At 39.4% G+C, this 24,938-nt stretch overlaps 1 protein-coding gene across 1 annotated transcript in view; it reads right to left on the reverse strand.

Moving 5' to 3' along the window:
• LOC105999342 (formimidoyltransferase-cyclodeaminase-like) overlaps positions 1-18,195 on the reverse strand; it is a 39,918-nt gene extending 21,723 nt beyond the window's left edge. The window contains exons 1-4 of the mRNA XM_013034352.1: positions 18,146-18,195; positions 15,589-15,712; positions 11,112-11,207; positions 9,649-9,801 (exon numbers count right to left, since the gene is read on the reverse strand). Of these exons, the coding sequence (XP_012889806.1) occupies positions 9,649-9,801; positions 11,112-11,207; positions 15,589-15,703 (364 nt within the window). The 5' untranslated portion in view covers positions 15,704-15,712; positions 18,146-18,195. The remainder of the gene's footprint in view (positions 1-9,648; positions 9,802-11,111; positions 11,208-15,588; positions 15,713-18,145) is intronic.
• Between the last annotated feature and the right edge of the window lie 6,743 nt (positions 18,196-24,938).

Genomic DNA, 24,938 nt, shown 5'->3' on the forward strand with positions numbered 1-24,938 from the left:
TGGCTCTAGTTTTCTTGGGAAAATATACTCTATTATACTTTAATAGACAAAATATCAGAAATGGGCTGGGTCCTAGTGGCTCACATCTGTAATCCTAGCTACTCAGGATGCTGAGATCTGAAGATATGGCTCAAAGTCATCTCCAAAAGACAAATCTGAGACTCTTATCTCCAATTAATCAGCAAAAGGCTGGAAGTGGAAGTACAGCTCAAGTGGTAGAGGACCATAACTTGAGTGAAAAAGGTAAGGAAAAATATGGCAGAGGGAATACAAACAAAATACTCCAAAAATATTCAGACTTCTTCCATTCTCTTCATCCTATTTCTCTAAAATAGGTACTATATATAATTTTGCAAATAAATGATAATGGAAAAGCCATTTACTTCTTCCTTGAAAGTGTTTGGCCTGTCAGTTCCAAACTTAGAATTCTAGAGCTGCATACACATCTTTTCTCAAACCTTATTTGGAATCTTGATACATACAATAGAGGAAAGGGATCCACTGTCTTTATAGTGGAAGAAACTACCTTGGGTCTTAATGGCTCAGAACCCCATCCATAGACCTTTAGAATGACTACCACAGACCATAAAGAATGACTAACAGTGATGATGGTCAGTAGGAGGCAAAGTTCTGGTCTCATAGGATACTATGTCCCATATTATAGAGGCAAATCCTAGACTAAAAAATTGATTCAAAACATTTTCTGAAGTCAACTGACAGGGAATCTGTGCTCATGTTCACCCCCCCCAATTCTTATTTTCCTCTTTTCCTCTTTTGTTTCTTCTCTACTATTCCATATGATGTCAGCAGTTAGTTCAGGTTGATCAGAAATGTAAAGGCAGATACACATTAATATGTAATATATGGATGAGACTGGTATTGAGCTTGTCATTTCCAAATACTGCTCAGGCCACTGACAATCTTATACTCTTTCAGAGAATAGCTGAATGCCTCAAAGGGTCATTCAGGTTGGACTTGGCAAAACCATGGGAGTGGTCAGGAATCTCGCTGTTGATCCTGTGCGTGGATTCAGCTTACCGGACTACCGTCAATTTGAATGGTGACCATTACATTTGCTTCAAAGGAGCCTGAGTCCATTTTTTCCTGCATAATTTCCCAGAAAACTATAAATAGGCAAAACTGACACAGTGATATGTGGAACTTAACAATGAAATCCTAGTGGTGAGGAATGTGGCAGACTTACTGATCTTAGCTTAAGATAAACCAAAATGATCCATTTGGTCTAGCTGCTACTCAGGACCACACTTTTATTAGTAAGCTCCCCAATAAATTTCCATCTGTGCCATGCTATCTCTATCCACATCACTTTCTTGTGTCTCACAGCACCTTGTGGCCAGTTTCCAGGCTGCATGTAGGATCAAGTTATAGAACAACATTCTGTGTCAACATAAAGCCCACTCCCCACAGCAACCAACGGCAATGAACAAATGGTGCTCCTCAAAATGGCAAACAAGTGGTTTGCAGGAGTTAGTTTTCTTGTGTGTGTGTGCAGATCCTAACCCTCTTCCCGGCTACTGGCCATCAACAGTACTCAGCAATCTCACTGGTCTCAAATCCCCACCCCAAAGTCAAGTCCCGCCATCTTCTTTTCCCAAAGTCCCTATCTTCTTCACCAATTCTCAGCAATGTCCATTTACATGAATCATACTTCTCCTTCTTTCAATCACCTCTGGGAGAAAAATGCTTCTTGCCCATGGCTGATGTTTCCTTCCTCATTGAGACAGTTCTAGTCTTGCTGTCTATTACAGGTTGAATTGTCTCTCCCTGCCCCACCTGCAAAAAGGCACGTGTTGAACCCCCTACTCCCAGAACATGACCTTATTTGGAAAAAGAACCACTGCAAATATATCTGGTTAAGATGAGGTCGTGCTGGAGTAAGTTGGACCCCTAATCCTATATGATCACTGTCCTCATAAAAATGGGAAATTTGGACACACACAGTAAACAGGAAGAATGTCACGTGAACATGAAGTGGATCATGCTTGAGGCAAGACAGAACAGGTCCTTCTGCATAGCTCTCCTCAGGAACCAACCCTTCTAACACCCTGATCTCAGACTTCTAGCTCCAGCATTATGACAATAAATTATTGTTATTTAAATCAGCTAATCAGTGGCATTTTTGTCACCACTGCCCTAACAATATATTAGCTTTGCTCCTTCCCAACTTTTATTCTCTACTAGGGTATTTGAGAGAGAAGCTGGCTATATACAGACTTGCTCAACTTCCACCTTCCTCCTGGCCCTAAAGCTGTCCAGCAGTTGGTCTGTGCTATCTGTCTACTGCTATCTGAGCCTGGCTGGATAAGTCTGCCTAGTTCTACAACTGAGTAAGCCCAGACACCAATGTTAGTCTTAATAGTAATAGAGGTAGTATTTCCATCTCTCATCTGCCTTTCTCTTCTACGGACTGGTTCAAAATTTGGGGAAGAATGGACTACTTGTGCCTTCTTCTTGATCCTGGCCCTAGACTTCTTATCTCCCTGGGGACAGGGAGTGGGAAGCCTCCTTCCTCTGCTTTCTAATTCTATTATCATGGTATAAACCTTATTCTCTTTCTTCCCACAGCCTTTTATTTAACAATTTTTAAAAATTTAATCCAGCATATCCCCAAAGACTATCAAATCCTTTTCCATAAGAAAAATATCAATGAGATCTTTTACATTCTTTTTTTCCTACACAAGCTTTGTGTCAGTGTTTGCTTCATGCACTTAAGGCCTAGGATTTGCACTAGTAACCACCATATTGGATAGTATGGTATTAGATTAAGGGATTGGGAGTGAAGTAAACAGACCAACTTACTAGGTAACTTTTCTGTTCTTTGTTTTTGTTTGTTTTCATTGCTTTTGTTTTTGCCAACACCTTTACTTTTATTTGTCAGAAATTCAAACATGTACACATACTGCTACTTCCATGTTGTCATTATGATCATCTTGAGAAATATACCTTCCTCCACTAAGAGAGACCAGTTAAATGTATTGGTAGGTACACGAGAGTATGCAGAGTCTTGGGTTTATGCAGTTAATCTTACTGGCCCATATAGCTACTAACAATATTATGCCAGTGCTTTTGAACTTTCTAATTCTACTAACCTTGACATTGGAAGTCACTGTAAATGCTAGGAAGGAAAAGTCACAAAGATCAAGGAATTCAGAAAGAGATCACTAAGATATTGTAACCTTGGCTTTAAAAACAGCATGATATTCAGTTACCTGTTAGAAACCCCCTATTCAGTCCACATTCGCTGAAGCATCATCAACTGAATAACGTATCTATCAATATCTACTAAAAATCAGAAATGTAAAGCCCCTGAACTGTAAGGTCCCCCAGAGCTGCTTTTACTAAGGGATGAATGTTTAATGTTTGCTACAGTGACCTGTTGTCTTCATTCTGAGTATTCCAAGATGAAGTGACGTTTGTGTTTTCTAGACTAGGTAAATAATTAGAAAAACTGTACATACATTCTCCCTATTCATCCTAATTAGAACATCCATATAGGACATTTATTCTTGTTCATATTTTAATAAATCTCATTCAATATAACTTAAGACTGAGACAGGAAATGAGAAAAGGCCAATGCTGGTGACAATTGTGATCAACTAAGGATTTAATCCTGCTGAGATGGGACTCAGAAGAGGACAGCATTTATCTAATAACTCTGGCCCTTCCACTAGTCCAGGGTTGCTCAATGGGGTGTTAAATTGCTAGTAAGAACCCAAGTAAGAGAACAGAGTATAGCTATTTCAAGTATAACTGGGCAGATCCATAATTTTTGATTGGTGATTATTGTTAGTTGATACCAAGTCTCCCATTTGTCATTTTTCTTCCTCTCTAGTATCTCTGTTTTGCTGTAGTTCTTATAACTCTCCTGCATTTATTGAGCCTGTAGCGATAAACATTTGTGAATAACCAGGTAACTTTCCTTCATAGTTAAAATGTACTGAAATCACAGGACATAGTTTTAATTACTTCATAGTTTTAATTACTTTTCCAATGCACAATCTTACCTTGTTTTCTGGTTTTTTATACGGTGGCAGTATCCTGTGATTCTCAAATGCTATATATCATGTATGTTTACATATCTGTAAGATCAACTGAATTTTACAGAATGGCAATGAAAAGTGGTACTGATGGTGGTAAGAACTAGGTTAGAATCCAGGGCTTAAGTAGCCTCATCTCAACCAAATCCAATGCTGCTTTGTAAGACCATCTCCATAGTAACCCAAGAATCACAGTAAAAAAGCCTTGATGTGAAAGGTTGCTCCTGATTTTCCAGATCAGCCCATGTTTTCACAGTGTGCAATGAGGTCATCAGAGGGTCTCAAAATGCTCAGTGTTGCTGTCCTCTGAATCTTTACTGGCACAAGTCCTACAAGTCATAAGAATCCTCCAAGAATACTTCTGAGGCTAGTAATTCAAACCAAGTTCATTAACATTTTATATATATATATATGTATGTATAAACCATACAAGAGCTATTTTTTCATTTATACATTTTACTTAACTAGCACCTTATCTTTCCTGCCTCCTAAATAATTGCCTTGGTTTATATAGCATGTCATTCGATGTTACTTTACTTGATCAAATATAAAACAAAAAAAACCCTCTCTATATCACTTTACAAAGTCCATAACTATGTTCAACACTATTTTTCTCTTTTTGTAATTCGGGGCCTCACGCTGGGATAAGGAAGTCCTCTACCACTTGAGCCATGTCCATAGTCCTACACGTGTTTAAAGTTTAATATTTTGATCCTACAAGGTAGGTAGATACTTTTTTATAGACAAATCATTAGGCAACTTTGCCTGAAGGGCCCTCTGCCCTTACTTCCACTCAAATCCTTAGGAAAGTTTGTGGGGATTTGGAGGGTGAGGGCAGACAACAGGATCATAGGACAGGGTTACTGGCTCTTGTATGGGAAAATAGAAAAGGAGAGGTAGAAAATACCGAGAAAGCATGATGGTCCACAAAAATCGTGTAGATAAAGTATATCAAGTTTACAGGAGTCCCAACATGCAGATTAGCTGTGCTCAGTATTGAGGAAGAAGTAGGTTTATCCAAGAGTGTTCTTGTAAATTTACCAGAGATTCCAAATTAGGTAAACTTATTGAAGGATCCAAGGTAATTCAAAATCACTAAGAATTAGAGACGACTTCAGGTAAAGATGACACTGTGGATCCATATGCATACTTCCACTTCTACCAAAAATATCAAGAAAAATATGATAAAGAGATTATGTTTAGAGGATTAACTCCATTCAGACAGATACAGAAGAGCAAACAACATTAAAAGTTATAGAAGAAGTTACCAAATCCCTGCTGGCAAAAGGGACAGTAGATAAGTAACCTCATTTGTACCACAGATACTTGAAAATGGTGAGAACTATCAGCATCACAGAGGGAGGGAAAGGTAAAGTGAAGGTCAAAATAGGGAGTAAGTCATCTGGCTGGGGAATACTGGGCCCAGCTAAAAAGAAAGAGGGGAATTATGAAAATATTACAAAGTGCGGAGATTTTTTAGCCCTGTTCCTCAACACTAGACTTTGCATTTAAACTTCTGGTTGAAGATTTTGCCCAGAATAAAGACTGAAAGAGATTCTCAAAAAGAGACAAGTTGGCCAGCTCAAATTACATCTGGTAAACACACTCAAGAATTTCTACTGAGCCTTTTAGTGTCTCTCAGAGTAAACAGCTAGCCAGGGATCAAAAAATATCTAAGAAAAGCAAGCAAATAAACAAACAAAAGCAACTGTATTGTAGGGATGGGAAAAAGAAGGATACATCAAACAACTATGCGGAGAGAAGAAAATGCCAGAATTAGTCTTTGATAATGCATCTGTTAGGTATGGCCAGGATATTGTGGAAAAAAATAAATATAAGGAAGACGCAGAGAGTTAATAAGGATATGGTATAGAGGAAATACATAAAGGAAGTGTTATACAATAAAATATAAAGTATTATAAAAATGTAAACTAATGTAAAATAAGAAAGAAAAACAATTCATTGGGAATGTTTGCATAGCTATCATATAACCATTAAACATTAGTACAAATTTTAATATTAAGAGGAAGGAGAGCCAGGTGCTGGTGGCTCAGGACTGTAACCTTAGTTATTCAGGAAGCCGAGATACAAGGATCATGATTTGAAGCTAGCCTGTGTGGTGGTTATCACCAATTAACCACCTAAAAGACAAAAGTAAAGGTGTGACTCAAGTGCACCAGCACTGAGAAAAAAAAAAGCTAAGGGACAGTGCCCAAGACAAGTTGAAGCTCCAGTACTGGCACAAAGAAAGAAGGGAGTATGAGGAAGTAGGGAACGGGATAAGGAAGCCAAATTCTTATCTTCCACAGTGAGAAGTAAACAAAAAGTGTCTAACACTGAACAACTAAAAATAATCAATAGAAGTACAATATTTACATACATGGAATCAAATCTTAAGTAACAAGATAAAGAGTTGAAAGTAGTTTGTTCTGAAAGAGTGACGTATGTGTATGAGAGAGGTAAGGGTTAGAAAGGTGCGTAAGAGTTTTTGGAATAAATTCTATAGAATATGTAACATATCCACATATATCCTTTTAACTAAAATAAAGAAAGAGGAGAAAGAATAAAGAGAGAGGGAGGAAAAAGAAAACTTTCAGAGGCATGATAGAGGTATTAAGGCATAGCCTACAAGATCAAACTTGGGATTTTTGTAGAAAATGAAAGCAAAAAAGTCTACAGAAGTGAAAAATATCTACAATCTTTAAAGAAACATAGACAAGTTATCTATTTCCAGGGCTCAAATGCAACAACTAAACGATAGCATGTAGAAAATGTCTTCATGCTTTTTCTCCTCAATTTCTTATTCTCAAATCATTTCTGAGTGATGACAATATTATACCAGGCTTTGTTCCCTTTCCTTGCAGCATCCTACAGCATCTATTTATATAGGCCACCATCATCTTCCCAAATGTGTCCACCTCTCATTCCCTATTACGCAGGCAAGAAGACATTTCTGAATTCAAAGCCAATTATACCACTTTTTTGCTTAAAACATTGAAGTGGTTTCTACTGCCTTTGGATAAGGTTTGAACTCTTGAGCCATCTAAAGCTTCATAACCTAGCCCCTGACATCCCCTTGGGCTCTTAAAATTTCCAGGAAAGTTGTCCCATCCTACCCTATCTCTAAATTTCAGCAGGCCATACTGAAGTCCTATGTACTTCATCTCTGACATCTGCCCTGTGATCTCCTCTATTCTAAAATGTCTCCAATTAAAATTATATGCAAAATTAGGTGTGTAATTCTATTATGTACCTATGAAAGAACATGTACAGAAGCATACACATGATGTTGACAGTGTCTATAAATCTGCACAACACCAATATGGGAACTACTCTAACAATGTCTTAAACTAGGCATGGCCAGCTCAAACCTGTAAGTCCTAGCTACTCAGAGGCTGAGGTTTGAGAATCATGAGTCAGTGGCAGCCTGGGCAGGAAAGTCTGTGAGTTTCATCTCCAATTAAGCCCCAAAAAGCCAGAAGTGGAGATGTGACTCAAGTGGTAGAGTGGTAGCCTTAAGTGAAAAAGTCAAAGAACAAGTACCCAGACCATGAGTTTGAACCCCAGTACCAGAACAGATAACAACAACAAAATGCATCCCTTAAGATGTAAGACTACAGTTGAACCAAAAAGTGGTAGAATTTTTGCATGAAAAGCATATATGAATTACATATGTCAATATTAACTATTTTTTGTTTGTTATGGGGCCTGAACTCAGGGCTGAGGCACTGTTCCTGAGCTCTTTTTGCTTAAGGCTAGTGCTCTATCACTTTCAGCCACAGCTCCACTTTCTCTGTTTTTGAGTGGTTAACTGGAGATAAGAATCTCACAGGGACTTTTCTGCCCAGGCTGGCTTCAAACTGGGACACTCAGATCTTAACCTCTTGAGTAGCTAGGATTACAGGTGTAAGCCACCAGCACCTGGCTTTAATTATGTTTTTATGTTACCAGCATGTCCTACATTGCCTTTTGTCCCCAAAAAAGTTAACTAAATTGTTTGAAAGTCGGATTCCCTGGAAATGAGTTACTCTGGTGAAAAACATCTCTTTACTGTTCTGAAAACAGTCGTATCTTAGGATGTGAATACTTCTGCCTCATAAGAATGCCTGAGCATGCTGTTACCAAAAAAAAAATCTTTAAAAAATTTGGATGATATTAGATGAACAGCTGTGTAGGAAAGGGAATGTAAAAATAAAAACTGCATGTTGAAGCATCAAAATAGTAACCGTGTACAGTATATGGCTGTTTTTAATCAGATGAAGATTGAAGCTATTACATTTCAAATCAAATGTTATAAATTAGCCCAAGAATGCAGCTGAGCTCTCATTTAATTAGAAATGTCCATGTTTAAATCATGAGGTACAGTAGCTGCCAATGAAGCAAAAGGGCAAAGGAAGGGAGAAATGCTGTGTGTTGGCCCTCTGGTTCTCAACCGTCTCCTGCACAGAAGGAACATCTGGAGTGGACTAGTCCTGGATGTAAAGAACTTCATGTACTAGCTAATTTGAGAGTTAATGTAATTGTCCATAATTGTTTTGAGGACAATTAAAATCATTATTCTGGTCTGCATAGTTCTAAACCCTTTATTTGTGTGTGTGTGTGTGTGTGTGTGTGTAAAATGTATTTTCCTCTGTGCTGAATTTTAACTCTTGCTTGAATCAAAAGTAAAGCAAATTTTGGGCCAAAATGTCCTTGGTCAAATAACCTACAGCTGTCAGGTCACATTAAAAGGCAGCACAACCAGGAAGGTTACTCCTTTGGAAACAAGGCTGATTTCCTATTTCTGCTGCTTGGTTGGAGCTGAGCTAAAGCCCAAATCTATATCCCAAATGTTGGATAGTGCACTATTAAAGAAAAATGAGGCAACATCATAGAGGGATTTTTGAGGTCATACGGAGAGGAATGTAATTACACTTAGGCAAGCTTTTCCCCAAAGGTTATGAGCCTCTCCATCTTATAATTAGCCATGGTACAGCTAGATGGTCCAGGCAAAAGGTCTTTCTTTTCTCCCAATTTGCCTAATTCAAAAACACCTCAAGTGACTTGGTTCAAGTTTTCCAAATTAAACATACCCTTGGGGTTGAAACCATACACGTGACAGATCAGCTCTACAGAAAATCTTTGATTTGTACATAGAGGGGTTGGGGAGGGGGAGAAAAAAGGCAAAGGAGAAAGGGGAAGGAGTTAACATTTAAGTGGTTTCTCAACCTCATCATTACCCCTGCTCAAGAAAATAGAACACAGATGGCAAAACATGCCATCATTCTGCCCAAAAGAGTCCAAGGAACTCATTAGAAATTACTGTTGTTTCCTCATGATCTATTTGAATTTTTAAAGGACAAAATTATTAACGATCTTTTTAACACCCCAACACATTTAGTTAACTATAGTGCCATGGTGTGGCAAGTGAATAGATGTGTCACAAAGGTACAAAGTGCCATTGCAAACTACACACACTTACTATGGATGATACAATTCCTCAAGATCAACCTTTTCCAGAAAGCTGAGGAGGGAGTAGATGGTCACAGGCTGTTTGGGCTGATAAAAACAAGTTTCCAATAAGAAATAACAACCTTAAACTCTTGCTTACTTCTGGCCAGTGCTCCACACTCTTCTATCCGGACTCCAGTGAGAGGGTAGATGGGGATGAGGTCGACTGCACCCAGGCATGGGTGAATCCCCTCTTGAGCCTCCATATCTATAGCTTGGAAGGCTTCCAAGCAAGCAGCCAGAACGGAGCTGCCTAAAATTGTGAAAAACAACCATTAAATTGCAATCATATCTAAAGAAGTTACGGTTTTGTTGTCCCACGAGTTTCTTTCCTTTTGCCATCTGTATAAAAGATTGTTTTCTCATCCAAAATAATGAGAAACAAGAGTCAACATTTCTCCTTACCCCACCTCCCAACAGTCATAAAATTTTACATTTCTTCCAACTTTTTTCTCCCCAAAGTGGGGAGAATTATGCAATGTTTATTGGCCTTAAACTACTTTGTTCCTTAACAATTGTTTATTTTTAATTTTGTCAATTTTCTCCAATTAATCTGATATAATTCCTCACTACCAAAATAGTTTATGAATAATAATGTTAAAATACAGACAAAATCATAAACTTCTAAAATCATGAATACTAATTTTTTGTTTGGCTTTTATCTGGTGGCCAATCAACATTTTTCATTGAACTACTCTGTAGAAATAAATTTTATAAACACCTAGAGTTTTGTGTTATTACTCAGTTCCCATTAGCAGTTTAGAACGACCATTTCCACAACTGAATAAAGGCAGGGTCTATATTTCATGGCCATGATTAGCACTCAAGATGGTTGTCCTATGCTTGAGAGGAATTAAAACTCAATGCTTCCATCTCAAAACAAAGCTTTTTTTTTAAATTTTCACATTATTTTCACATTAGTTTATAGAATTAGTCCATGAGATCTAGTCAAAACAAAGCTTTTTTCTGAATAAGAAGTCAATCTTCAAATTTAAAAACAAGTTTATTTGAAAATATTTTGGATCCTTATATAATTTTGGTTTATAAAATTCTGCTTATTCTTCAAATTTGAGTCTTTTGATTTGAAACCTGACATCTCTGTGAGGCATGGAGCCCATTTCATTTCAATTTATGTTCCAACTGAGATTTCAGGCAACCAACACAAATCACAACTGCTTTTACATGTTCAAATTCATGCCAATTTAATGACAAAAGTCAAGGTGGACTTCACAAGTTAAATTCTGAACATGTTTTTCCTGACAATGAAGGACGGGTAATCATCTTGGGCAAAAGAATGTTAGTGTATCTTAGACCCCAAAGTTTAATGACAATAAGTGGGAAATTGGTAATGTTTAAGATGTATATGCCTTCAGAAAAAAATGAAATGCAATTTGGGAGTAGATTACTGAGTGAAGCGGAGTACTCACACTTATAAAATATCAATAGTTAAAGAGCATTCCACTTTATCTAAAACCTATTATTTACCAAAGAAGGGTAGGGTTCAGATAGAGTGTAATAAATCACATAAATTTATGTAATTGCAAAGACAAACTTAACTCTTACCCAGCTTCTCAACAGAAGCCACTATTGTAATAACTGATCTGTTGTAGTCTTGATCAGAAAATATATTGAGCACCGATACTTCAGGATGGTTCAATCCTGTAAAGATCATCACAGAAAGGCAAGAATATTTTTCTGTAGTGGAATTTTAATGCTTAATTTCTTCTGGTATAAAATTGAATTCAATATAAGAAATTCCAGAGTGTGAATTTTGCAAGTGACACTGTCTAAGTCTGAAATTCATAAGTATTAATGTTCACTTCCTAGAGAATCTTATTATATAACCAGATGGCTCAGTTCAAACACAAGAGTTTAGAATCTGAGACCTTCTCGTGGACTTGCCGAATTTGACACAGTTCTCTTAATTCAGTCTAAGATAGTAGCCCATATTTCAATGATCATCTTGTATTAGTCAAAGACAGATAAATGATCTCTACAATAAAAAAATGAAAGAAATTGATGAGTACACAAATATAACTACTAATGTTCATGGATTCAAAGTATTAATATTGTTAAGATGTCCATACTCCTTAAAGTAATTTTTCAGATTCAGTACGATTCCTATAAAATACCAAAGATATTCTTCAGAGAAGTAAATAAGGCAATTCAAAACTTTGGCATCCCAAAAGATTCCAAATAACCAAAACAATCCTGAATCTAAAGCACAAAGCTAGAGAATACCTGACTTCAAAACATTCTTCAAAACTACAATAAACAAAGCATCATAGTACTCACATAAAAACAAGACCTAGCAACTTTTGAACAGAATAAAGAGCCCAGAATAAGTCTGTACACTCTTTCACAAAAGCATTAAAAACATGTCCTAGAAGAAGTTTGATGTCTTCACGAAATGATGCTGAAGAAATAGGTACCAATACGCAGCAAGTGAACCACTGTAACTTACCACATACAAAAATGGGTCAAAGAGTGAATGTAAGTAAGGTCCCAAATGTTCCTACCTAAAAAATAGGAAAATTAGTATGGGCAAATGTTATTTTGGATAAGATCCCTAAATCATAAGATATAAAGGTAAAAATAGGCAAGTGGGATTCTATCAAACTAAAAAGCTTCTGCTAAGTAGAGAAAGCTATCAACAGAGGGAAAACTTACAGAATGGAGGACAATATTTGTAATTTACACATCTGACAGAGGCTTAAAAATCTCAACTATCTAACTAATAAAAAGCTATTCAATAATTCTATTTTGAAACAAAAAATAAACCAGAAAAAGAAAGACAAGAATCATATTTAAACAAAACAAACCAACCCCTCTCCTCTCTACCAAATGTAGGAAATTGGTAACAGGAAAAAAGTCAGCAGGAAGGAAGTGGGACAATTACAAGTAGGAAGTGGGAAGGGGCGGGAAAAATTGAAAGTACATTATACCTACTATGAAAAGTGATAGCAAAAACTGCTCTTTTGCATAATTAGTATGCTCTAATTAAACACAGAACAATCACATAAGAATAGAAAAAGTGTCACTCCAAATTTTATAGCCTTATCAATCTCATCTCCTATCAATCAACTAATAAAAAGAGCCTTATTAATATTTCCTTACAGAAAACCAGAAATCAAATTGCCTGGGTCAAGATCTGAACTCTGCATAGCAGAGGTTTCCAATGCTTGCACCTGTGCATTAGAAACGTTAGACTCCACATCTCTCTTCTGGAGACCACGAACAGCCTTCTGATCTTAACAACTTCAAGCTTTGGTGGCTTATGACTCACTTGAATTTGTAACCAGGAAGAGAATGCCGCCTTCCTTGTTACGGCAGCCATATATAAACCCAAAGTTATTTTTGAAGTTTACAAGTCTAGTCCTACCTCAACAGCCCCTTTCAAGCCTACAAAGCAAATTCAGAGTGAAAGACAAATGTTTTCAGGCAATAATTAAACCTTTAACTAAGCTATTATATCTTACTGACTCCCTTGTCCCCTGGCAGCTTAACAACTACTCTTTTCAGAGGAAAAGGAAAAACAGAAGGCACATTTAGTAACTACAGAGCTTATGGTGGTCCTACACTATTAATTTTAATAACATGAAAGACAAACATGTCACTCACTCATAGTCAAGTGAACATCCATAAAGCCCTGACCTCATGTAGGTCTCAAATTTATAACTCAGGTTCTGTTACTAAACTTCTTTAGCATATGCTTACATTGCTTAATTAGGAAAAAAATTAAGTTTATATTCTACTCACTTAAAAATAAATGCCTAGGGCTGGGAAAGTGGCTTAGTGGTAGAGTGCTTGCCTATCATTCATGAAGCCCTGGGTTTGATTCCTCAGTACCACATAAACAGAAAAGGCTGGAAGTGGTGCTGTGGTTCAAGTGGTAGAATGCTAGCCTTGAGCAAAAGAAGTCAGGACAGTACCCAGGGCCTGAGTTCAAGCCCAGGAGTGGCACAAAAATATAAAATAAAATGAAATAAATACCTTTGCTGAGACCTGATGGCTTATGCCTATAATGAATCCTAGCTACTCCTGAGGCTGAGATCTGAAGATTGAGATTCAAAGCCAGGAAGGTAGGTCCATGAGACTCTTATCTCAATTGACCACGAAAAAGCCAGAATTAGAGCTGTGGCTCAGGTGGTAGGGCACTAGCCTTGAGCAAGAAAAGCTCAGGGATAGCACGTAGGCCCTGAGTTCAAGCTCTGCAACTGGCACAAAAAATTAATTAAGTTAATGCCTTTCAATTATTTGCAAAGTAATAGGTTCACTTTCTTAACAAATGAAATCCTTCCCAGAATTTTTAAAACTAGAGAAGATAAAGCAAAAACAAGAACAGAAAGCCTATTTTATCAAGTTTTTCAATGTACTCTATCTCCTGCAAGAAAAAGATGTGATTTGTTTTTTGTCTTTTAAATCTGAAGCTGAAAAGCTTTCACTCTCAGTTTCATATCATTCAATTGAATGAAACACTCTCTACTGCAAGTTCTTAAGCATGCATATAGAAAAATAAAATGAGGGTTGGCGGAAGGAGCTGTCAGGATGAATCTCTGTGGAAGTAAATTGTTTGGAATTTGTAATGGAGTATAATAGCTATAATGCCATTTGAGTGGCTGCCACTAATAAGCTGATAAAAACCTGTGAGTTTAACCCAGTGTCCATCAGTGTGTGCCTTCCACACGTCTCTGCACATTGACTCAACCACAGACATAGGTAATCAAATCCCACTGGATGAACTGTTATTGACAATGAGAAGCCCAAACTGGGGGGGGGGGGAGTGGAGAGTGCTGTACACTGACACCAAAGGTTTTTTGTTTTTGTTTTTTTTTACTCAGCAATTACCAAGAATCTTCAGCTATTCAAAGTTACAAGGACACTAACATAAATATGTTCCTAGTTAGAGATGAAATGAAGGTGCCAGTGGCTCATGCCTGTAATTCCACCTGCTCCAGAGGCTGCAATCTGAGGGTCACAGTTCCAAGCCAGTCTAGGCAAGAAAGTCTGTGAGACCCTTTTCTCCAATTAAGTAGCAAAAAGCCAGAAGTGGAGCTATAGCTTAAGTGGTAGAGCACTAGCCTTGAGCTAGTGCTCGAGCCCAAGGACAGAGTTCAAGTTCCAAAACCAATGCAAGCACGTTCTCTCTCTCTCTCTCTCTCTCTCTCTCCTTCTCCCTCTCTCTCCTTTTCCTCTTTCTCTCCCTCCCTCCTCCCTTCCCTCTCTCTCCTTATCTCATACTAAGAGCAATCAGAAGTAAAAATGTACTATCCCAAACTACCCTAATGCTCACCTGTTGTCAAAAAGCTATTGACTCAATAGGAAATCATTTCTATGTAAACAATTTCAAGACTGCAAATACTGTGTGTGCTTCCATGTGTAATCATGTGTGTTTAAGTAAAAACAAATGGTACCTAAACAAAGTAATGTTTTTTGAAGGATGTAAAAGTGGAATAGCTTCTCTCCCTAATATTTGCCAAGGTAGGAAGGAGGCTTGAGTTCCAGTCTCTGTCATTGAATTGCTGAATGCTTACGTACATCACTTGAATACAATTTACCTGGCCATCTTTATACAGAGAAATACAGAGTAGAAGTAATATTACTGTCATGATAGCTGGCAGGAGTATTTTAAAATAAAAGTGATTGGTATTTGGCAAGTTTATTTTTCATTTAATCTGCTGAATTAAAAGCATATTTCACTATTATTTTATTCTATTAACGGTTGAATAAATGGCCCACTAAAGAAAACATTAAACTTTTATGTAAATATGTCTATTCAAGGAGCCTGCCAATAGTCTGAACAGTCTACATCTCAGAGACTCACGGGCAAATGTGAAGAACTGCTCTGCTGAGCCAATGTAGGCCCTTGCAAAGAACACATGTGAACATCTGAAGAAGTGATCCATCACAGCATCTTTTTGTCAGTCCCTGCAGAGGAAACAGCTCAAGATAATCTAGGGGGGAAGCATTCTATACATAGCATGCAGAGAGTGCAAAAATTACTGTCTCATCACAACACCGCATTGTCTGTTGTTACTACCATTTTTGTCAAGAAGAGCCGCTTTTGCTATGTTCTCAACAATGTGTTTTCTTCTGCCTTCGGAAACATTTAGTAAGCAGCCAGCCAAACGGAGCCCCAGTCTGGAGGAAGACATGGTTTTTCTAGAATACAAGAAAAATGATTCTTTCATTCTCTGTATTTGATTGCTACGGTCACATTCATTAACCCACAAAAACCCAAAATTTCTAGACCCAATGTGACTACTTTACTATTTTGTTCCTAGAGAATGTTTATTGAAATCATCCTCAAGAATGACTCAAATAGATTAGCATGGAAAAGTGGTAATGTACATTTGGACACAGGAACACCCCTACAAAACACCTTACAAGTTATTCAACATGCACTGTCATGTATGTGAATTACACCATTAAATATGTTATTCCACTTAAGCATGTTCTTCATCAAATATCTGTTTTTCCAGATCTCTACTGTGTAACAAATATGCATAGTCCTTTTGTTAGATTTCTTGGGGAAAGTCTGGAAGAAAAATGAGACAGACTATTTGAAATGCTGAATTTTATTTTTAAAAAAGTATTCTTGTAGATGCCGGGCGCCGGTGGCTCACGCCTGTAATACTACTCAGGAGGCTGAGATCTGAGGATCATGGCTCAAAGCCAGCCTGGGCAGGAAAAGTCCATGAGACTCTTATCTCCAATAAATCACTCAGAAAATTGGAAGTGGGGCTGTGGCTCAAGTGGTAGAGCGCTAGCCTTGAGCTGAAGAGCTGAGAGACAGCTCCCAGGCCCAGAGTACAAACCCTACAACCAACCAAAAAGAAAATTATTCTTGTAGAAACAAAAAGAGAAAGGAAGGAAGGAGAGAAAAAAGAAAATAATGAAAAATGAAACAAAGGAAAGAAAAAAAAAAAAAGGAAGGAAGGACTGAACACTGGTGGCCCATACCTGTAATCCTAGCTACTTGGGAGGCTGAGATTGGAGGATCATGGTTCAAAGCCAGCCTTGGGCAGGAAAGTCTGTGAGACTCTTATCTCCAATGATCCACCAGAAAACCGGAAGTGGCACTGTGGCTCAAGTGGCAGGGCCCTAGCCTTCAGCTGAAGAGCTGAGGGATAGCGCCCAAGCCCAAGAGTTCAAGCCTCACGACCAACCAAAAGCAAAAACAAAAATGAAGGAAGGAAGGAAGGAAGGAAGGAAGGAAGGGAGAGACACGGTAACAGGCTGCCCAGGCACATAGTGCCCGGCACTATACAATAAAGCCTGCTGGATCTTTTAAAATGATAACTAAATTTGTTCCACAGAGCTCCACCTTCTACTTTTGATCTCCAAAGTTTCTGAATCAGTTTTAAATCACTTCACAGGACTATACCCTGAACTGAAAGACGACACATATTTTTCTAGGTGTTATTCAATAAGGCCAAAAATGTGATTGTTTTATCTAAAATGAATTAACTCCACAAGTTTTGGAAGTTGCCTTTTTTTTTGTAGAATGACATTTGTCAACCCATCTTTCTATACATCAAATGTCATTATTATCCAAAGGAATTAAAACCTACAGACATTCTACTTCTCAAAACCAGGAAGCCATAATGTTAGCCTCTGGAATACCATAACCAAAAATGAAAGTAGCCTTCATAAATTCATTCATTCAATGAACATTTGATAAGGTTCATCTCTGTCTGGAAACGTTTTCCATATGGAGGATACTGTAGTGAACTGGACTCCAACTGTGAGACAAACTTAAAACTTAAAAATTGAAGCTAAATTGGCTTTGGTGCAAATCATGATGCTCTGGACAAATAAATCCATTCCTTCTGTTCAAAGCTTCGCTGATGGAACTATCAGCGTTTTCTATGCAGGATTTTCTAACATGGCCCTCATCTCATCATTGAAAACCCCTAAAAGAAAATGTGGTCATTAGGTTTTTCTGGACATTAATAACGTGGTGGTAATAAAGCAGCCCAGACCTCTCTCTTTTCTATGTAAACAAGGAAAAAATCACTCTACACAAGGGGTGTGGGCGTCTTCTGGTTTTCATTTGTTTGCAGTGTGTTTATGTCGCTTAATTGTCTCATCAGGCACTTTCCCAACATAATTATGCTTTTTAACAAATGGTGTTTATGGCAACCCCTAACAGTGCAAAAGAAAGGATTAGTTTCCTCCTCTCCTTCCACATTTGATTCCCTGTGGACAGCTAAATCACACAAAGATGGTGCTAGCAACAATCTACCTTCCCAGCGAAGGCGGACCCAGAGAGGGCTCGCTTCCCCCCAAAGTGACCCAGCGCAAGCGCACCACTACTCTTGGTTTGGGACCGGGAGGCCCGGCGGAACTCGGCCTTTCAGCCACCCTCTAGTGCCTTCGTGGGGGCGCAGATCAACAGGCCAAGGGCCAAGGGGCGCCCCTCCCCACTCCCCTTCGCGTCGCCGCTCCCGAGAAGCACCCCGCACACCCAGGACGAAAGCCCGGAGACCCACGCGCTCTCCCACCTGCCGGACGACAAGCCACCTGGACAGGAGGGTCACCCACCCCGGTGACCCCGCGCCCCCAGCAGGACACCGCCCGGCTTCCCCTGCCCCGCGTCCCCGGCACCCGCGGGGACCTGGCCGCCCAGCGGGATTCACCGCGCGTGCCCGGTGCGCCGATTTCCTCCCCCCCCCCCTCCCGACGCCCCGCGGCGGCGGCTCCGCCTCCCTTGCGTCCAAGGCAGGGCGCGCCCCGCCCAGTCCACCTGGCGTGCCCCGCCCCACCTGCCAGGCCCCGCCCCGCCCGCAGCGCCCCGCCCCTCCTGCTCAGCCTCGCCCCGCCCGCTAAGCCCCGCCCACCCCACTTGTCAAGCCTCCTCCCAGGCTCACCTGCCGAGCTCCGCCCTGCCCTACCTACTGAGCTCTGCGCGCTGCCTGCTCCCCCGCCCCGCCCCCATTCCCCTCCCTCCACCCGGCGGTCCAAGACTCTGGCGTCCCCCGGAGCATCCGAGCTTCCAAGCGCTCTGTCGCGGAATTCTGCATGTAACCTGCGTGCTTTTTAAAGCAGGCATTGGCTCGTGAGGATGAGGGCTTCACCCAGGGGTCCTGCACCAGCAGGGGGCTCCTCTCCGCTTCCACACACAGACACACAGACGCACAGACACACACACACCACCTTCCATCTCCCCGGAGAAATACCGCCCTGAACGCCCAGGCTAAATTGATTCCCGGACCGGAGCATCACTTGCGCACCCACACCCTAAACCAGTAGGATCAATGTTTACCAATCACCCCCAAACCCCCACCCCACGGCCTCCCTCCCAGGCCAGTCAATCTGGCCAACGCATTTCTCTTTCAAAGAGGAAAAAAAGAAAATTCAGGATTTGGCTTTGGTTGTTGTTGGCTTTATTTTTTTTTAAGGATTAAATGTCACCATTCTGATGCAGTTTCTCTTCTTGAAGGGAAATGATCACTAAATAACTACTTTGACGGGATAAATTAATTTCTAAATCTATTTTTTAAATTTTCTAATTATAATTTTTGAACACAGATTTGAGGAAATTAACATTTATGTGGACATTTGGTTTCTAGCCTAATGTGGCATAAAAATAAGTAACATAATGAGTGTTAAAAAAAATCAGGTTCATGATGCTTCTCACATCATCATCATTGTACTTAGATGTCACAACAGTATTATGTGCGATTATGTCAGACCCAGCCTTCTCCATCTCGGAGTGTTGGCAGGTAGGAGGGTTGTTGGCAAGAGGAGGGGTGTTAACCTCAGGATCCTGGATCCATTCCAACGCTGGTAATTACATTCTGCCAGCCAAAATTCATCCCATAATTTTAATTGGATAAATCCTTTCTGGCCTAAGCTACTGCTATGCCTGTCAAACTGTTGCCACGTTTCACCCCAGAGGTGTCTGTGTTTTAGTTGCAAGAATCAGTCCCTTTGAGGTTGGCTTATCAGTTTAAACCCTCAAAGTGCTTTGGGATCCTATGGAATTAAATGTATATTTATATGTATTTTTATACTGAATCTGCACAGAAATACAAGAAATAAGACATATACCCATGTTAACGCCTAAAGATCAATATCCATGTAATGTCAGAATTTACTAGGAAATTCTGAGGGTGGTTTTAGCCAGATTTTGGTCCATCACTTACTTCATCTTTCCTCGAGAGCTTTCATTCTCAATAACTTTAGCTGGTATTTTTCCCAAAAAATATCCTTCCAGGGTAGGAGAAAGAACTGATGCCACTGCATTTCACCTTGGCAAACAATGGTCTGATGAGCTTCCTTGGAAGAAGTAGACAGCATGGTAACGTGACGTGTGGTCCTCTCATGTCTGTCCACACAAAACATTGTGACAGCGAGGGGCTTCCTCGACTGGCCCTAGCAACTGCCAAGAGGAAAGCTGTTTCCTAAGTCTCTGAACTCTCTCCCCTGAGGATTTCTGTCTTACAGAGCAATTTGTGTGTTACATAACATTCTGTAAGCACCTCTCAACACCTTACTCACTTCAAACACAAAAGAACCTACAGGCCCCGCTAGGCCCATGCCTGTAATCCCTGATACTCAGGAGGCTGAGATCTGAGGATTACAGTTTGAAGCCAGCCCTGGTAAGAAGTCCATGACACTCATCTCCAACTAACCACCAAAAAGCCATAGAGCGCAAGGCCTTGAGCACAAAAGCTCAGGGACAATACCTAGGCCTTGAGTTCCAGCAGCCCCATAACCAGAACACACACACACACACACACACACACACACACACACACACACACACACACACACAAGGTTGGGAGGGTGGGAGCAGGACCCCTATGTGTATTTGGAAAAGGCAAAGGACAGATACAAATAAGTAAAACAAAAAAAATTGCATTTAAAATTGAATGCGTTGGTTTATTGTCTTCAATAATGGAAACCTACCTGGTGATTCTACATGTAATCCTGCCCATTTCTTTATTTACAAGAGCTTTGTCACTTTATAACCAAGTCTCGTTTTTGTTTTTCTTTTATAAGTTAGAATTCTTTGGAAGGGCAGTTGTAGTTTTTGAGTTAATGAAGTATTTAAACTCGGTTCTCTTGTTCAGTCCACTTTCGGAACATTCAAACTGTTTGTTCATTATGCTTCCATTCCAGAAACCAGTAAGCACTAGAACAGAGAACAGCTCAAACTCCGAAGCATTGCTGGGGATGTAGCTCAGTGGTAGAGCACTTGGCTTGCATGCCTGAGACTCTGGGTTTGGCCCTTAGCACAGAAACAGACAAGTTCCTCCAAGGACAGCTGCTCTTTCCTCCCACACTTTAGACAAGGATATTTTACTCTTTTTCCCTTTGGGAAGTGGGAAAAACTGAGGTCTTGTAGCACACTTCCCGGCCTGTGTGAGCTGAAGAGAACAAAGGAGAGAGAGATTGTCTTCTATTGGAGCCCAGAGCCGTGCCACTGGTCACACAGGATCAGGACAAGGGTGAAGCTGGGTACAAATTTTTCCCTCAGTGCCAATATTAAACGCATGTCAAAAAACTGGATGAAACGCAATGTTTTCAAAAAATCGTAATTCAAAATAAGAAATCCACTGTAAACAAAATATCAAAATTTTAAATAAAGACAGGATGTTATCTACCTTTGTTCCTTCACTTGGCCTCATCTTAATCTCAGTCCCGTGGCTGCAGTCCTCCTTTATGTCAGATTAATTCAGATTGTAGAGCTGAGAAGAAATTACACCACTCTGCCCTGCCGGCATCCTGGATCTCCCCCAACCCCCAGAATTGTCAAAGGCAGAAATTTTCAGGCCAGTGGAGATGTATAATGTATAGTCTATTCAAGAGTTGCTACACTCCTATATATAGGAGGTGGTTATCTTATTTCAAAAGAAGGAGACCTTTATTAGAAAAAGCAGAAGAGTAAATTTTATTTACATGATTCATACCAGAATGCAATGAGTAGGCTTTCTCTGTCCTGAGGAATTTTCAAATTGTTTAAAGAACATCTTTATACTCTGTGTGTGTGTGTGTATGTATTCTGTTTTCAGATTTTCTGAATTAAGAAAATCTGAATAGAGAATTTCCTTTTGAAAGATAGAAGTCTAATTTATATCTAGCCTTCATATTTCCCTTTCACCTTTTCCTTTTATTTTTGTATGAAAATTCCATTTTGCTTTCCTACTACCTCACAGAATATGAAAACATTTCATCTATCATTTGATTATAATTCCAGAACAAATGTTTTAAATTACTTATGAGTTTTTAAATTATCTCTATCATGTGGTATTATGAAATGGTTCCATAAGTTCTCAGCTAAACAGAAAATGGGGTTTGCTGCTGTCATTTTTATTCTGTAGTAGTGGAAGTTGTGCTATTTATTTATTTTAAAAGAAGAAATCTGATATCCAGACTGAAGGTATAGAAGCTAACAGAAATGTATCCATTGCCCCACCCATCTGTGCCTTAATCATATAAAATTATATCTGGCCACTTTGTGTCTTAATAAAGAAGCATGAAAAGCCCCACAAAATCTGCAGAACTATTTTCTCATTCTATTTTGGAAATATTCTTCCTTATGTAATATAGAATGGAGTCTTCCTTTCTGGTTGCTGATCTCTTTATCATGAAAGACCAGTAGGCCAGATTAAAAGTCAGTATAGTTATTTTTTAAGTTGAAATTGCTTGTTATGCATCCTATGCACTTAGAGCCAGAATCTCTCATGAAGCTAGCTGGGAAGTCTAAAGCACCCGCGCAGTTCACTCCTTGCCTTTTTATGTCTCCTATGTAGGATTCAGTTGTGCTTTTACTATGGAACTCACAATACGGAATGAAAGGAAGTATTTCCTGGGGACTCTCACTAACTTTTCATTACCATTAGTTATATGACAAATGAAAAGTGATTCCTAACATAGACTTTAAACTTTTGCTGAAATTTTGTTTTTAACTGGTAGGGCTGCATTAAGATGATTTCTTAACTGAATACCAATCACTCAATATTTACTTAAAAATTCCACCTAGTGGGTGGCTGGACGTCAGCTTTCATTGAAAATGATGTCCAGGAGTGGGCAGTCGTGCCTTGCACTTGCAGGCTTTATTATCCTTGTTCAATGTCCTAAGGTATGTACAAACAAATAACAACCCTTATTACCACCCACAAGGTCAGGATTGGTACATACAGGAATCAGGGACCCTAAACAGAAGCACTAATGGTGTAAGGCGATGTTTGCCGTGACCTGACCAGATATGTGTTCCCGAGGTATCCCTCTTTGACAAGGGAACGTTTTAGAGAGAACTATCTCTCTTGCTCTTGGAATTATTTCCTGTTTGTAGGGAGGAAAACTGAAGGTCCATCATTTTCCTCCTGGTTTGTCTTTTACTATAGAGCTTGGTGTTTCTCTCTCTCCCTCTGTCTCTTTCTCTGTGTCTCTCTCTCTGTCTCTGTCTCTCTCTTTCTCCCCCCTCCCTCTCTCCTTACTCCTGTTCCTCCTTATCCTCCTCCTCCTCTTCCTCCTCCATCTCTGTATTATCTTTCTATCCAGTGTTTTGAGATAGGGTCTTTACTGCCAAGGCTGGCCTGAAATTTATTATATAGCCCTCAAATTCAAGGTCCCCCAGCCTCAGCCTCCCAAGTGCAGCATTGCTGGTGGATATTTTCATGCCTGGCTCTGATTTACTTGTCTTAAATATGCCTTTTCATTGGATGCAAATAGAAAATGTCTAATTTCTTAGGAAGAAGTGGAAAAAGACAACATTTTGGTGTTATTGTTTGAAATGTTTCCTCTATTCTACCAATCATTATTCAACTCTTTTACATTGAAAGTCTAAGCCCATGGGAAATTTTTGTTTGTGGTTTTGTTGTGGTTCCTTTGTTTGTTTCCTCCCTTCAGACAGGATCTCACTACATAGCCCAGGCTACCTTGGCACTCACAGTCCACCTGCTTCATAACTGCTGGGATTACAGGCCAATGCCACCACACTTGGCTTGTGGAAAACATCTGAAAATTCCTTGGCTCTCAGAGCAGGACTCTTAAAAGTCATCTGGCAATAATCCTTGCTATTCAGAAGGCTGATATCTAAGGATACAGGGTCAAAGCCAGCAAGGGAAGGAAAATACATGAGATTCTTACCTCCAATGAACCACCAGAAAACTGGAAATGGTGCTGTGGCTCAAAGTGGTAGATCACTAGCCTTGAGTGAAAAAGCCCAGGGACAGCTTCCAGGCCCTGAGTTCAAGCCCCACAACTGATGAAAACAAACAAAAAGTCAAGACACTATGTTGAAAACGAACCTTACAACTTTTTTTTGGAGGGGGAGGAGAAGCTGGGGTGGTTGGGAGGGAAGGAATGGTAGGGGAAAACAAAAGAGGGGATAACAATGCTCGATACCTTACTCATGTAACTGTAACTGTAAAAATAAAAAAATCTTAAAACCAACAAAAAAAAGTCATCTGGCATTTCCTGAAAACCCATAGTTCAATAATGGCCTAGAAGGAGAGGTGGAAGCAGAGCTTCTAGGGATCAGGCTGTGAGGAGAGCAGTGGAGCAGTTGAGGTTCCCCCCCTTTTACTCCTCCACATCCCCTCCCTGAACATTAAGATGCTTTTGAGAATAGCCAGACTAGTTCACTAGTTCACTTAGGCTTGAAACTCTTCCCCTCACATACAGAGCTCTCTTCTTGAAGATTAATCTAGGAAGGAAGCCCATGATGTGCTCTTAAAGTGCTTTGGAAAATCCATATTGCTTTGTAAATTATTGGATGAGCTTAGCAATTGATATGGAGGAAAATACATTTGAATGGATATTTAAAGCTGAACCAGTCCATCAAAGATTTTAATTAGCATTCAAAGAAATGTGGTACAGAAACCAGAAGATAAAGATCTGGGGAAGGAGGAAGAAGAATTCAAACAGAATGGACAATTATAGTTCAGATAGACACAAGGATGAATGTAGCTTAGCTACTCTAACATTAACTGGTTGAAAAGACTGCAGTGAAGCCCTGCCCTTCCAAGAGTCTCGGTCACTTTTAACATCGGTGTTCCCTGTGGGAGACTTCCAGAGTTTCTGTTTTGTTTAGAGATGGGGTTCATTTTTCTTTTCTGCATCCCTTTCCATATTTTTTCAATTTTAGTTCCTATTACCCCACCTGATCTGAGATGGATAATAAATTCTACAGATCAGTCAGGAGCAGTGGTTTCTTCTATTCTAAATTTAACTCTAAATTTAAATTACAAAAATGCAAAAATATGTAATGACAAATGGATAATAAAATATATCCTATAAATAAAATAAATTATATCAAATATTCATTTGATTTCTACTAATTTTACTCAAAATTTGTATCATTATTAATATTGAGATCTTCCCTCTTCTTTATTAATGGAAGACACAAAGACTCTCCAAACTTTTCTTTAACAT

Source organism: Dipodomys ordii, unplaced genomic scaffold (genome assembly GCF_000151885.1).
Source record: "Dipodomys ordii isolate 6190 unplaced genomic scaffold, Dord_2.0 Scaffold1, whole genome shotgun sequence".
Lineage (NCBI taxonomy): Eukaryota > Metazoa > Chordata > Mammalia > Rodentia > Heteromyidae > Dipodomys > Dipodomys ordii.